The sequence below is a fragment of the Mauremys mutica genome, chromosome 2 (assembly GCF_020497125.1).
Source record: "Mauremys mutica isolate MM-2020 ecotype Southern chromosome 2, ASM2049712v1, whole genome shotgun sequence".
Classification (NCBI taxonomy): domain Eukaryota; kingdom Metazoa; phylum Chordata; order Testudines; family Geoemydidae; genus Mauremys; species Mauremys mutica.
The window spans coordinates 267,110,043-267,122,597 of record NC_059073.1 but is presented as its reverse complement, the minus strand read 5'-3'; the positions used below and the strand labels follow the sequence as shown (position 1 = coordinate 267,122,597).

Below are 12,555 nucleotides of genomic sequence, written 5' to 3'. Positions count from 1 at the left end.
CAGGGGAGGTTGGATAGAGGGCAGAGGAGTTCGGGGTGGTGGTCAGAGGGCGGGGGTGTGGATAGGGCAGAGGTGGGCAAATTACGGACCGCGAGCCACATCTGGCCTGCGGGGCCATCCTGCCCAGCCCCTGAGCTCCCAGCTGGCCCCGGCCCCTCCCCGGCTGTCCTTCCTCCCCCGCAGCCTCAGCTTGCTGTGCTGGCAGCGCGGCATCCTGGCTGGCTCCGGGGCTGGGCAGCGCGGTGCAGGGGCAGATTTACAAGTGAACACAGGGTGCCCTGGCAAAGGCCCCCCAACAACAGGGGGACCCAGGGCCGGGCACTCGGGCAACTCAACACTGGCTGCACTGAAATCATATGCAGGCGGGCGGTGCAGATGGCGGGAGCGCAGGGAACGCAGGTGGAGGACTCAGGGGGAGCACTGGGAGGCCACGCAGCCGGCCAGAGAGAAGCGGCCCTTTGAAGGGGAAACCGCCGCTTCTCTCTGGCTGTGCGGCTGCCCCTGCTCCTGTTGAGTCCTCCGCCCATGTTTGCGGGGCCACATTCTGAAAGGGGCTGGGGGGGGGGGGGGAAGATGGAAGATGGATAAGGTCCTGGAAGGGGCGGTCAGGGGCAGGGGGTCCGGGAAGGGGGTGGTCAGGGGGTGGGGGGGGTGGATGGAGGGGGGTCGGTTGGGGACAAGGAGCAGAGGGGTTGGATGGGTTTGGAGGTTCTTAGGGGGGCAGTCAGGGGGCAGGAAGTGGGAGGGGGTGGATAAGGGGTGGAGGGCAGGGTGTTTGGGAGGGGGCACAGTCTTACCTACCTGGCCCTCCATACTGTTTTGCAACCCCAATGTGGCCCTTGGGCCAAAAAGTTTGCCCACCCCTGTACTAGAATTACACTCTGACTGAGGGGTTTTGTTGTTCTGTCTTAGGATTTGGCTCCTTTGTGGAGAAAACTGTGATGCCTTATATAAGTACCACACCAGCCAAACTCAGGAACCCTTGTACAGGGGACCAAAACTGTACGAGTCCATTTAGTTACAAAAACGTGCTCAACCTTACCAACGAGGGAGAGTGGTTCAATAAACTTGTAGGTGAACAACACATTTCTGGCAATTTGGATTCTCCTGAAGGTGGATTTGATGCAATAATGCAAGTTGCAGTTTGTGGAGTAAGTGTATATCAATTTTATTTACTACTATATTAGATCAAACTATTTTATTGCAATCTGAGTGTATCACTGTTGTTGACCTGAAGTTTAGAAACAAATCTACATTTCACTTTACCAACGAAGACTGAGAGATTTATCCTGAGGGCAGCAGGTGGAGACAGAGCAAACAGAATTGGAAGCATGCACTTATATTATACAGTAGGTACATTCCACTCACTGAAGGCCCCTATTGGGAAATTTGAAATTAGGAATATGAGCCCTCTTTGGAGGGGAGGGCAGTCCATAAACATTATCTTCCCAGAAGTTTCTGTAAAAGAAAAGTCAAAATCATGAAATCTTTGCGGCACATGGATGTTTTTAACAAGATAAAACATGTGTTCTCAAATGACTTTTGCATGTAATGTATCCTTCATAATTTTCTTTTAAAATATATGCAAAACAATTCTGTGTATTGCACTTTTTTACAAGCTACTTATACTGAGTAGATGGAACTTAACTCTCCCCTTTTTAATTTTTCTACTTTTTGGAGGACTTCTATGGACCAGTGGATTCAGAGTTCAAAACCTACACATGGGGGCTTGGAAAACAGTTGCTTACAAAACTTCCTTGGTTCCTCAGTAGTTTGTTCTGGTTCGAGTTTGGCCGGGGCACAACTTTCTACACTTTTTCCACCCCCTCCTCCTTTTTTTCTCTGTCATCCTTATTCAAGTAATTACAGCCTTAATGCCCCAGTAGAGATAACAAAAAGAAAGTGACATCTTAAGTGTATAATAACCTTCTCTTCCGTCCTGCTCACCACACTCTCAAAAAAATAGGAAAGACCTGTTAGTAATAGAAATATTCTAGAAATCTTTACTTAAAAGCTAATGTAAAAATGTCATACTGCTAGCATTCTGGACATAGAAATGTAGATACTCTGTCACACAGTACCTCTAATTTAAAACACTTCTAAAACTACCAACAAAAAAAAATTCACTCCAGGCCATTTCAATAGTGTAACTCCAGCACTTATTGATATGTACAAAAGACGGTTACTCACCGTAGTAACTGTTGTTCTTCGAGATGTGTTGCTCCTATCCATTCCAGTTAGGTGTGCGTGCCGCGCGTGCACGGCTCTCGGGAACATTTTTATCCTAGCAACTCCGGCGGGCCGGCTGGGCGCCCCCTGGAGTGGCGCCGCTATGGCGCCTGTTATATACCCCAGCCGGCCCGTCCGCTCCTCAGTTCCTTCTTGCCGGCTACTCCGACAGTGGGGAAGGAGGGTGGGTCTGGAATGGATAGGAGCAACACATCTCGAAGAACAACAGTTACTACGGTGAGTAACCGTCTTTTCTTCTTCGAGTGATTGCTCCTATGCATTCCAGTTAGGTGATTCCCAAGCCTTACCTAGGCGGTGGGGTCGGAGTGAGACGTGGCAGAGTGCAAGACTGCGGAGCCGAAGGCTGCATCGTCTCTGGATTGCTGCACCAACGCGTAGTGGGAGGCGAAGGTGTGGACAGAAGACCAGGTGGCTGCTCTACAGATGTCCTGGATGGGGACATGGGCCAGGAAGGCGGCCGACGAGGCGTGCGCTCTCGTCGAGTGAGCAGTGAGGCGGCATGGTGGCACGCGAGCAAGCTCGTAGCATGTCCGAATACATGCCGTAACCCAGGAGGAAATCCGCTGCGAGGAGACCGGCTCGCCCTTCATGCGCTCGGCGACTGCTATAAACAGCTGGGTCGAACGCCGGAAGGGCTTCGTCCGCTCGATGTAAAAGGCAAGGGCCCTGCGGACGTCCAGGGTGTGAAGCTGTTGCTCCCGAGGGGAGACGTGCGGCTTCGGGAAGAAGACCGGGAGGAAGATCTCCTGGTTGAGGTGGAAGGCCGACACCACCTTAGGGAGGAAGGCCGGGTGTGGTCGAAGCTGCACCTTGTCTCCATGGAAGACGGTGTATGGTGGACCAACCGTTAGAGCACGGAGCTCAGAGACTCGTCTTGCAGATGTAATGGCGACGAGGAAGGCTGTCTTCCAGGAGAGGTAGAGCAGAGAGCACGTGGCCATAGGCTCGAAGGGCGGTCCCATAAGCTTGGCCAGAACAAGGTTCAAATCCCAGGTCAGGGCAGGACGCCGCACCGGCGGGTACAAGTGGTCCAGGCCTTTAAGGAAGCGGGAAACCATCTGGTTGGAGAAGATGGAGCGACCTCCCATAGATGGACGAAAGGCGGACACTGCTGCCAGGTGTACCCTCAAGGAGGAGACCGCAAGACCTTGCTCCTTAAGGTACCAGAGGTAGTCCAGGATGGTAGGGACAGGGACTATGAATGGATTGAGTCCTCGTTGGTCACACCAGAGCGCGAACCGCTTCCATTTCGCAAGGTAGGTGGAGCGAGTGGAAGGCTTTCTGCTCTCTAGCAGGACTTGCTGTACTGCCGCCGAACAGTCCCTCTCTGCGTGGGTCAACCACGCAGGTACCAAGCTGTAAGATGGAGGGACTGTAGGTTCGGATGTCGGAGTCTGCCGAAGTCCTGCGTGATGAGGTCCAGCCATAACGGAAGGGGGATGGGATCCCGAACGGAGAGCTCGAGCAGCAGGGTGTACCAATGCTGCCTCGGCCAGGCCGGAGCTACGAGTATGACGTGGGCTCTGTCCCTCCGAAGCTTCAGTAGCACGCGGTGCACGAGCGGGAACGGAGGGAAGGCGTAGAGGAGGTGATCCGTTCAGGAGTAAAGGAAGGCGTCTGACAGGGAGCCTGGCGAGCGACCCTGGTACGAGCAAAACGAGCACTTCCTGTTCTCCTTGGAGGCGAATAGGTCTATCTGGGGAAACCCCCACCTCCGGAAGATTGTGTGTACGACATCTGGACGGAGGGACCACTCGTGGGAGAGGAATGACCTGCTGAGATGGTCGGCCAGCGTGTTCTGCACTCCCGGAAGAAAGGACGCTTCCAGGTGAATTGAGTGGGTCACGCAGAAGTCCCACAGGAGCATCGCTTCCTTGCAGAGTGGGGAGGAACGGGCTCCGCCCTGCTTGTTCACATAAAACATCGCAGTCGTGTTGTCCGTGAGCACTGCTACGCATTGGCCTTGCAGACGGGCGTGGAAGGCATGACACGCCAAGCGAATTGCCTGCAGCTCCCTGACGTTGATGTGGAGGGAGAGCTCCTGGGGCGACCAGAGGCCCTGGGTGTGAAGGTCGCCCAGGTGGGCCCCCCATCCCAGCGCCGAGGCATCCGTTGTCAGAGTCAGGGACGGATGAGGAGGGCGGAACGGGACTCCTGCACACACGACCTCTGGGTCCAGCCACCAGCGGAGCGAGGCGAGGGTGGGCTTCGTGACCGTGACTACCGTGTCTATGGAGTTGCGGTGCGGGCGGTACACCGACGCCAGCCAGGATTGAAACGGACGAAGACGCAGTCTCGCGTAGGCGGTGAAAAACGTGCATGATGCCATGTGGCCCAGAAGGCGTAGGCAGGACCGAACTGTCGTAGTGGGAAAGGCGTGCAGCTCTCGGATGATGGAGACCATCGTTTGATGATGGCCCGTCGAGCGCGAGGGAGGCAGGCCCTTTCCACCGTGGAATCGAGGACCGCTCCGATAAATTCCACTCTCTGCGATGGAGTCAGTGAGGACTTCTCGGCATTGACGAGAAGGCCCAGCGCCCGAAACAAGGAGAGTATCTCGGCAATTTGGTCTGTTACCAATTCTTGGGATGGCCCGCGAACCAGCCAGTTGTCGAGGTAGGGGTAGACGTGAACTCGACGACGGCGGAGGTCTGCAGCCACCACCGCCATGCACTTGGTGAATACCCTCGGCGCGGTGGATAAGCCGAAGGGTAGTACCGCAAACTGGTAGTGTGCGCTGTTGACCATGAAACGTAAATAGCGTCGATGGGAAGGGTAGATCGCGATGTGGAAGTACGCGTCCTTCATGTCGAGGGCGGCAAACCAGTCTCCCGGATCCAGGGAGGGAATGATGGTCCCCAAGGTTACCATACGAAATTTGAGCTTGACCATGTACTTGTTGAGCTCCCGGAGGTCCAGTATGGGTCTGAGGCCTCCCTTCGCCTTGGGGATGAGGAAATAACGGGAATAGAATCCCCTGCCCCGCCTGTCGTGCGGCACCTCCTCTATGGCACCCATCCTCAACAGCATCTCGACCTCTTGCAAGAGGCATTGCTCGTGAGAGGGGTCCCTGAAGAGGGACGGGGAAGGTGGGTGGGAAGGAGGGGGCGAAATAAACTGAAGGCGGTAACCATACTGGATAGTATGGAGTACCCAGCTGTCCGATGTTATTCGGGACCACGCTGGGAGGAAGCGGGAAAGGCGGTTGCAAAACAAAGGGGTTGGATCCTGGAAAGAGGCTGGTGGGCCGTTCTCGGGCGTCCCATCAAAACTGTTGCTTAGGCCCTTGCGGGGCCTTGGACGACGCCTGGGCCTGGTTGCGCCTGCTGCCTGAAGGTCTACGGCGGTTGAGGCCGTTGCGCCGACTATTATAGGGCCTTGACCTGGCCTGGGTAAAAGGCCGGAAGGACTGCTGTTGGCGGAAGGAGTGCCTCTGGGTAGCTGGTGTGTGCATACCCAGAGTGCGGATAGCTACACGACCGTCCTTCAGGGTCTGTATCCTCGAGTCCGTTTTCTCTGAGAACAGGCCGTGAGTCTCAAAGGGCAGGTCTTGTAGGGTATACTGCACTTCCGGTGGCAAGGTGGAGGACTGCAGCCAGGAGATGCACCGCATAGTTACTCCAGAGGCCAAGGTTCTGGCCCCTGAGTCTGCCGAATCCAGAGCAGCCTGGATGGAAGAGCGGGAGGCTTTCCTGCCCTCTTCGACCAGAGCCGAAAACTCTTGGCGGGAAGCCGTCGGGATCAGCTCCGAGTATTTCGTGAGGGACATGAAAATGTCAAAGGCGTACCAAGCTAGGAGGGCCAGCTGGTTTGCAATGCGCAGCTGGAGACCCCCCGCCGAATACACCTTGCGGCCCAACAAGTCCATGCGCCTGGCGTCCTTCGACTTCGGCGCTGGGGCTGGCTGTCCGTGCCGCTCACGGTCGTTAACAGACTGGACGACCAGTGAGTTCGGAGCGGGGTGAGTGTACAGATACTCGTATCCCGTGGGGGGGACTGAGTATTTACGTTCAACGCCCCTTGCAGTAGGGGGGACGGACGCCGGCGACTGCCAGATGGTCGTGGCATTTTTCTGAATTGTTTTGATAAACGGCAGGGCCACCCGCATCGGGGCCTCCGCGCCGATGACGTTGGTCACCGGGTCTTCATCTTCCGGGACCTCCGCCACCGGGAGGTCAATGGCCTTTGCCACCCTGCGGAGAAGGTCTTGGTGGGCCCGCAGGTCAATCGGGGGAGGGTCCGCCGTAGCGGTGCCCGCCACCGCCTCATCCGGAGAGGAAGATGAAGACAGAGTCTGTACCACCACCTCTGCCGGAGGCTGCTCAGGGGCTTGGGAGGTTGACGGAAGCACTGCGGGATCTGACGACGGTAGGGTCTCCCCCGGTGGTGTTGTGGGAGGCCTGCTCACCGTGGCCTCTGGTATCCTGCGTTCAGCACCCACTGGGCGCTGGGACAAGGGGAGCCCTTGGGACTCATGGCAGGCCCAGGGGACCCAAAAACCCCACTGCTGGTGTCCAAGGTGTTGGCTCTGGGTGGGAGCCCGGAGATCTGTCTCGCTGCCCGCCTGGGAGGCGACCGATGGCTGACGCGAAGGCCACGGTGGGGCAGAGGCAGCTTGTCCCCGGACGGTGCCGAGGAGCGGTGCCGGCTGTCACGGTGCCAGGATGGAGATCTGGACCGTCGACCACTTTGGTACCGGGAGCCTGAGCGTGACCTCGATCGTCGGTGGCGAGAGCGGCTTCGGGAGTCGCGACGTCGAGATCGGTACCGGGAACTGGATCTCCAACGGTACCGTCGGTCTGGTGACCGGGACTGCGACCGGTGCCGGGACGGGGAGCGGTACCGAGACTGGGATCGGTGCCGGGATCGGGACCGATGTGATGGCGACCGTTGCCTGGATCGGGACCGGGTCCGAGGCTTGGAGCGTCGTCCATCTCTTCCGTCAGGGGTCGGGGGCCGCATCATTGCCGGCTTGCCCAATGATTGAACAGCCCGCACCGGCGGTGCCGGGGGCCGGAGGCTCGGTGCCTCTACGAGCTGAATAAGCTCTCTCGCCGTCACAAATGTTTCAGGCGTGGACGGGAGATGCAGCTCTACCGCGGTCGGCACCGGGGAGCAGGGAGGTACCGGACTCGACGGCTCTTGAGGTGCCGGAGTCAATGGAACCGTGCACGGCTTGTGCACTACCACAGCCGGTGCCGGAGGTGGCTGGGTGAGCTGTCCCGAAGCTGTAGGTTTAGGAGCCGGGTGCGCCGTCTTCCGCTTCCTCTGGGGGGAGAGGGAACGGTGCCGGGACTTCGGTGCCATCTGCGTCCCTTTAGGAGCGTCGGTACCGGGACGGCTCGGTGCCGCTGGTGCGCTGCGCGCCGAGGACGGTTTCGGCGGCGCCGGGGACGGAGCGGGGGGCTGAAGTGCCGCCTCCGTAAGGAGCTGTTTAAGGCGAGAGTCTCGCTCCTTTCTCGTGCGCGGCTTGAAAGCCGTGCAAATCGGGCACTTATCTGTCCTGTGCGATTCCCCGAGGCAGCGCAGGCAGAAGTCGTGCGGATCGCCAATGGGCATATGCCGCTGGCAAGCCGCACAGGGCTTAAAGCCCGGGGCCTTGGGCATGAGCCCGCACCGGTTGTGGAAGAAGAGGGGCTAACCCCTCTAATTCCCTACTATACTATACTACTACAACAACTATAACAACTAACTTATTCAACTAATCTAACTACTAAACTAAGTTAACCAACTATATACACTAAAGATATGGAGAAACGCTAGGGCTGTGGAGGTGAGAGAGCACTCCACTGTTCCAACTGGCCGTCATGGGCGGTAAGAAGGAACTGAGGAGCGGACGGGCCAGCTGGGCTATATAACAGGCGCCGTAGCGGCGCCACTCCAGGGGGCGCCCAGCCGGCCCGCCGGAGTTGCTAGGGTAAAAATGTTCCCGAGAGCCGTGCACGCGCGGCGCGCACACCTAACTGGAATGAATAGGAGCAATCACTCGAAGAAGAACCATCGGGTCTACACTTGAAGCTCTAAGTTAAACATAATACTGTAAAATAAACCTAAGAGACTGTAATGTGCCTCCTTCTCATTCTGTTATTTCCCAAACAATTTCATCTACAGTTATTGATACTGATACACACCTGCACAATGCAAAATTCCAGAACACAAGCACGAGCTATTGCTTTTTTACAATATCATTGTATTGTTAAACTAGTAAGTCAGCGTTGAGGTTGGTGCTGTTGTTTAAAGGAGAAGCCAATGCATTATTTTAGAATTGCAGCTTTAACTATGAATTTTCTGAGATTCTAATACAGATATTTTGGGTTTTTTCCCCCTCCTTCTTAAATGAACTAGGACCCCAATCCTGTAATAATTCTGTAGATGGCCGGGAAATTTTACAGGATTGAGCCCCATATTTATAGGCTCAAAACTTCTTCTGTGCCCAATTTGCAATGGATGGAGTAGAGAGAAGAGGGGATGTCAGGGATCTAGTTATAGCTCCCCTGATTCTCTGGCCTGTTCTGTGCTGGCTGTGGAACCTGTGCAGCTTAGGGTATCTTAGGGGATTCTTTAGTATCCACCAGCTGATAATGGTCCCCTTGCTACCATCTGACAGTAAGGGCTCGCCAGAGCACACTGTGCACTTTTACCCCAAACATGCTCTCTGTCGTTGGGCTACAGGGTAGTGGTATGGGAATTGGTTATGTCAGTATCATGTCTTACGGAAATGCCACGGTTGGGGTGATATGGGCAGTTTCTTCATCCGTTGCACCACTCAGGTAGTTCTTAGAGAGCAGAACAGACGAGTCTAGGTCAAAAAGTGTTTTGTTCTCCTGTGATGAAAGGTGCTATACAAGTGCTACTGTTGATAATATTACAGGACAGACTTGAGCAAAATATGTGCATAAACTAACTCTAACTTTTTAAGGCTTATTTTAGTTTTTGAATATTTGTCATGTCTGCCTTCTTGCATTTAAATCTAAGTGTATGTTGCATTGGTTTAAACAAATTAGTGAGGGGGGGGTTAGTTTTTTAAAAAATGAAAAAAAATCATAAAACTTTTTTTCCACTAAGACACAAATTGGATGGAGAAATGTGACACGATTGTTGGTATTTTCTACGGATGCTGGATTCCACTTTGCTGGAGATGGTAAACTTGGTGGAATTGTTTTACCAAATGATGGGCGGTGTCATCTGGAAAATAACGTGTACACAATGAGTCATTACTATGTAAGTATTCATGCCTAAACCAAAGTAAATTAATAAAGTTTAAGGTCAGAAATGGATCATTAGATCATCTAGTCTGGCTGCCTGTGTATCACAGGCCATTCAATTTTACCCTGTTCCTCCATATTGAGGCTAATAACTTGTGTTTGGCTAAAGCATATCTTCCAGAAAGGCATCCAGGTGTAACTTGAAAAGATAAAGAGATGGAGAATCCATTGTGTCCTTAGGTAGTTTGTTTCAATGGTTAATCACAGTCACTGGTTTAAAAAAAAATTTCTGATTTGTAATTCGAATTTGTCTGGCCATTGGTTCATTGTTATGCTAGATTTAAGAGCCCTTTAGTAGCTGGTATATTCTCCCTGTGAAAGTACTACTACACTGTAATCGAGTCATCTCTCAATTGTCTTTTTAATAAGCTAAACAGATTGATCTCTTTAAGTCTCACTGCAAAAGCATTTTCTTTAGCCTTCAAATCTTTTTTGTGGTTCTTTTCTGTATCATCTCCAATTTTTCAAAAACCTTTTAAAATGTGGCCATCAGAACTGAATACAGTATTCTGGTATCTGTCTCTCAAATGCTATATACAGAGGTAAAATTGTCTCCCTACACTACTTCCTTGTTTACACAAGCATCCAAAGCATCACACTAGGAGCTCGTGTTCAGTTACTTGTTGACTATAAACTCTAAATCCTTTTTAGAGTTGCTGCTTTCCAAGATACAGTCCCCAAAATCTGCAGGCATGGCCTGCATTCCTTGTTCTTAGATATGTAACTTTTCATTTGGCTATATTAAATTGTATTTTGTTTGAATGGACCAATGACTGCCCTGTCCTTATCACTATTTACCATTCTTCTTTGTGTGATTGCACATGTGCACACCGCTAGTGCACCAGCATCAGAGATCTTTCCCGTAGCCGTACCTCTCCAGGTGGCGCATGAGTCCTCAGCTCCCATGTGCTGCTCTGCGATATTATAAAGGATGGAGCCAACCCTTACTCCCCCTCAGTTCCTTATTGCTGCCCATAATTGATAGTTTGAGTGTGTTAGCTGGCTTTGGCAATGTTTTCCCTTTTAGGAAAATTATTTCTAGAGTATATAGTTGGTACACGTTTTTTATAAAGTTATAGTTAGTTTAGTGTATGTTTCATTTTTTAAGAGTTTAGTAGATCTGTCAGTTCCCGCTTTTTCTGAGTACTGACACCTGGTACTGGGGAATGCCTCGTTCTCTGGGCTGTATACCTTGCACCAGCTGCGAAAATCCATGTCTGTAAGTGACCCTCATTTTTGATGTGTGAAGTGCCTTAGTGAGGGTCACATCCAGGACAGGTGCCAGATGTGTAAGGAATTTAAGCCCCGAACCAGAAAAGATACAGAGGTGAAGCTTTGTCACTTCTTAAGGTGGCTGTACAATCCAAGTGGGCAGCACGCACATTTACTTCTGTCAAGAGTGCTCCTCCAGATATTGTGGTGTCTCGGCAGCACTCTCCTCCCCCAGGACCAAAACGGAGATACTGGTGGGATACCTAAAAGGACTCTTCCTCCAAAAAATCAAGATCCCCAGCACTGACATCTGGTAGGCATGCTGGGAAACAGGGTAGAGTGTCCTCAGAAAGGAGGCACTCCCCAGTACCAGCAGTACCTCATGAAGGTTTTTGGATGCCAGCGCTGGAGCCTGTGGCATTAAGACTGACCGATGCTGGAGCACTGTACCAACAACAGCATCAGGTCAGCCCTCTCGGTCCCAATCACACCAGAAGCCTGTGATGTGGTCTGAGATCTCTAGTGCCTTTCGGTACCGGATTCTGTGGTGGTGCAGGAGTTGCTGATCCATTACCAGTTAATATCTAGTCTTTGTTGCACTTACTGTTGCACTGTTATTCAGATCCAGTACCTACTTCGACCGTCTGGCACCTCCTCGCCAGACACCATCAAAAGGCAAGCCCAGCATGCTGTCCCTGTTGCTTAAGTCTTTGGAGACGCACTGCCAAGCCTTGTAACTGTGTGGTGCAGCACCTCCCTGGTCAGGAGACTCGGTCTCTTCCTTAGAGTCAGAAGTAGGTTATTATGCCCCTCAATCTTGGGATCGAAGGCATTGTTCACCTTCATCAAGAGAGCTGCGCTCCTGGTATGCTACAGAGGGTCCACATTGGTCCAGAGACTTGGTTCCATGTGCTAGTAGAGGTTCAGGGGGGGCATGCCCTACTAGTGGCCGTATTGGAATCCCTGGGGGTTTCCTCCCATATTTCTCCCTCCAAGGGAAGAGACTCAGGACGTTGTTCCCAGTACTGATGTCAGTGCCAAGTGAGATCAGATGAGCCTCCTGCAAAAGAGGTTGAAGAGACTCCTTTTCAACCACCTTTGCATGCAGCCTCCTCATTACTGGATGATGCAGTGATGTCTGAGGTGTCCTCCCCTCTGCAGGATGACTACAAAGCATACTAGGGTGACCTCCTCTTTGGACATACAGGTGGAGATGGTGCAAGATTCCTCCCATAGACTGGTGGACATATTGGGGTCAGCAGGACCTTCCTGTGTGGCTCTATAAGTTTTCCATAAAACCATGTTGACTGGCATTAGTATTCCTATATTTTAATTATTTATTAATTGAATCCCAAATCAGCGTTTCTATTATTTTGTGTGGCATTGATGTCTGGCTGACTGGCCTACCATACCCAGGTCATTCCATTGCCTTTTTTAAATACTGGCCCAACGTTAGTACTCTTCCAGACTTGTGGAATTTCCTCATTATTCCAAGATTTATTCCCAATTAACATTAGTGGACCAGAGATCTCTTTAGCCAACTCTTTTAGGACTTTCAGGTGCAAGTTATTCAGGCCTGATGATATGTAGCATGTAATACGTGTAAGACAAGAGTGTGGTTAACAACTATGCTTTTGTGCCTTTTTGGTAAGTAGATAAAATAAAATGTGTGTAGATAATTAAGTACTCGATTGGCTAAAGACAAGTAGCTGTAAAAAGCGTGTTCATGTACACGTTCCCAAACACATTTTACATATATTAAAATAGAAATGTTTTGTTTAATACAAGACTACATTTGCTTCACAGTTTGTTTCGTCTTTAAACGGAT

The 12,555-nt window shown here is 52.1% G+C and overlaps 1 protein-coding gene across 1 annotated transcript in view; it reads left to right on the top strand.

The window, feature by feature from the left end:
- ITGB1 (integrin subunit beta 1) overlaps positions 1–12,555 on the top strand; it is an 89,800-nt gene that overhangs the window by 47,651 nt on the left and 29,594 nt on the right. The window contains exons 6-7 of the mRNA XM_045007911.1: positions 913–1,151; positions 9,316–9,471. Coding sequence (XP_044863846.1) covers positions 913–1,151; positions 9,316–9,471 — 395 coding nt within the window. The remainder of the gene's footprint in view (positions 1–912; positions 1,152–9,315; positions 9,472–12,555) is intronic.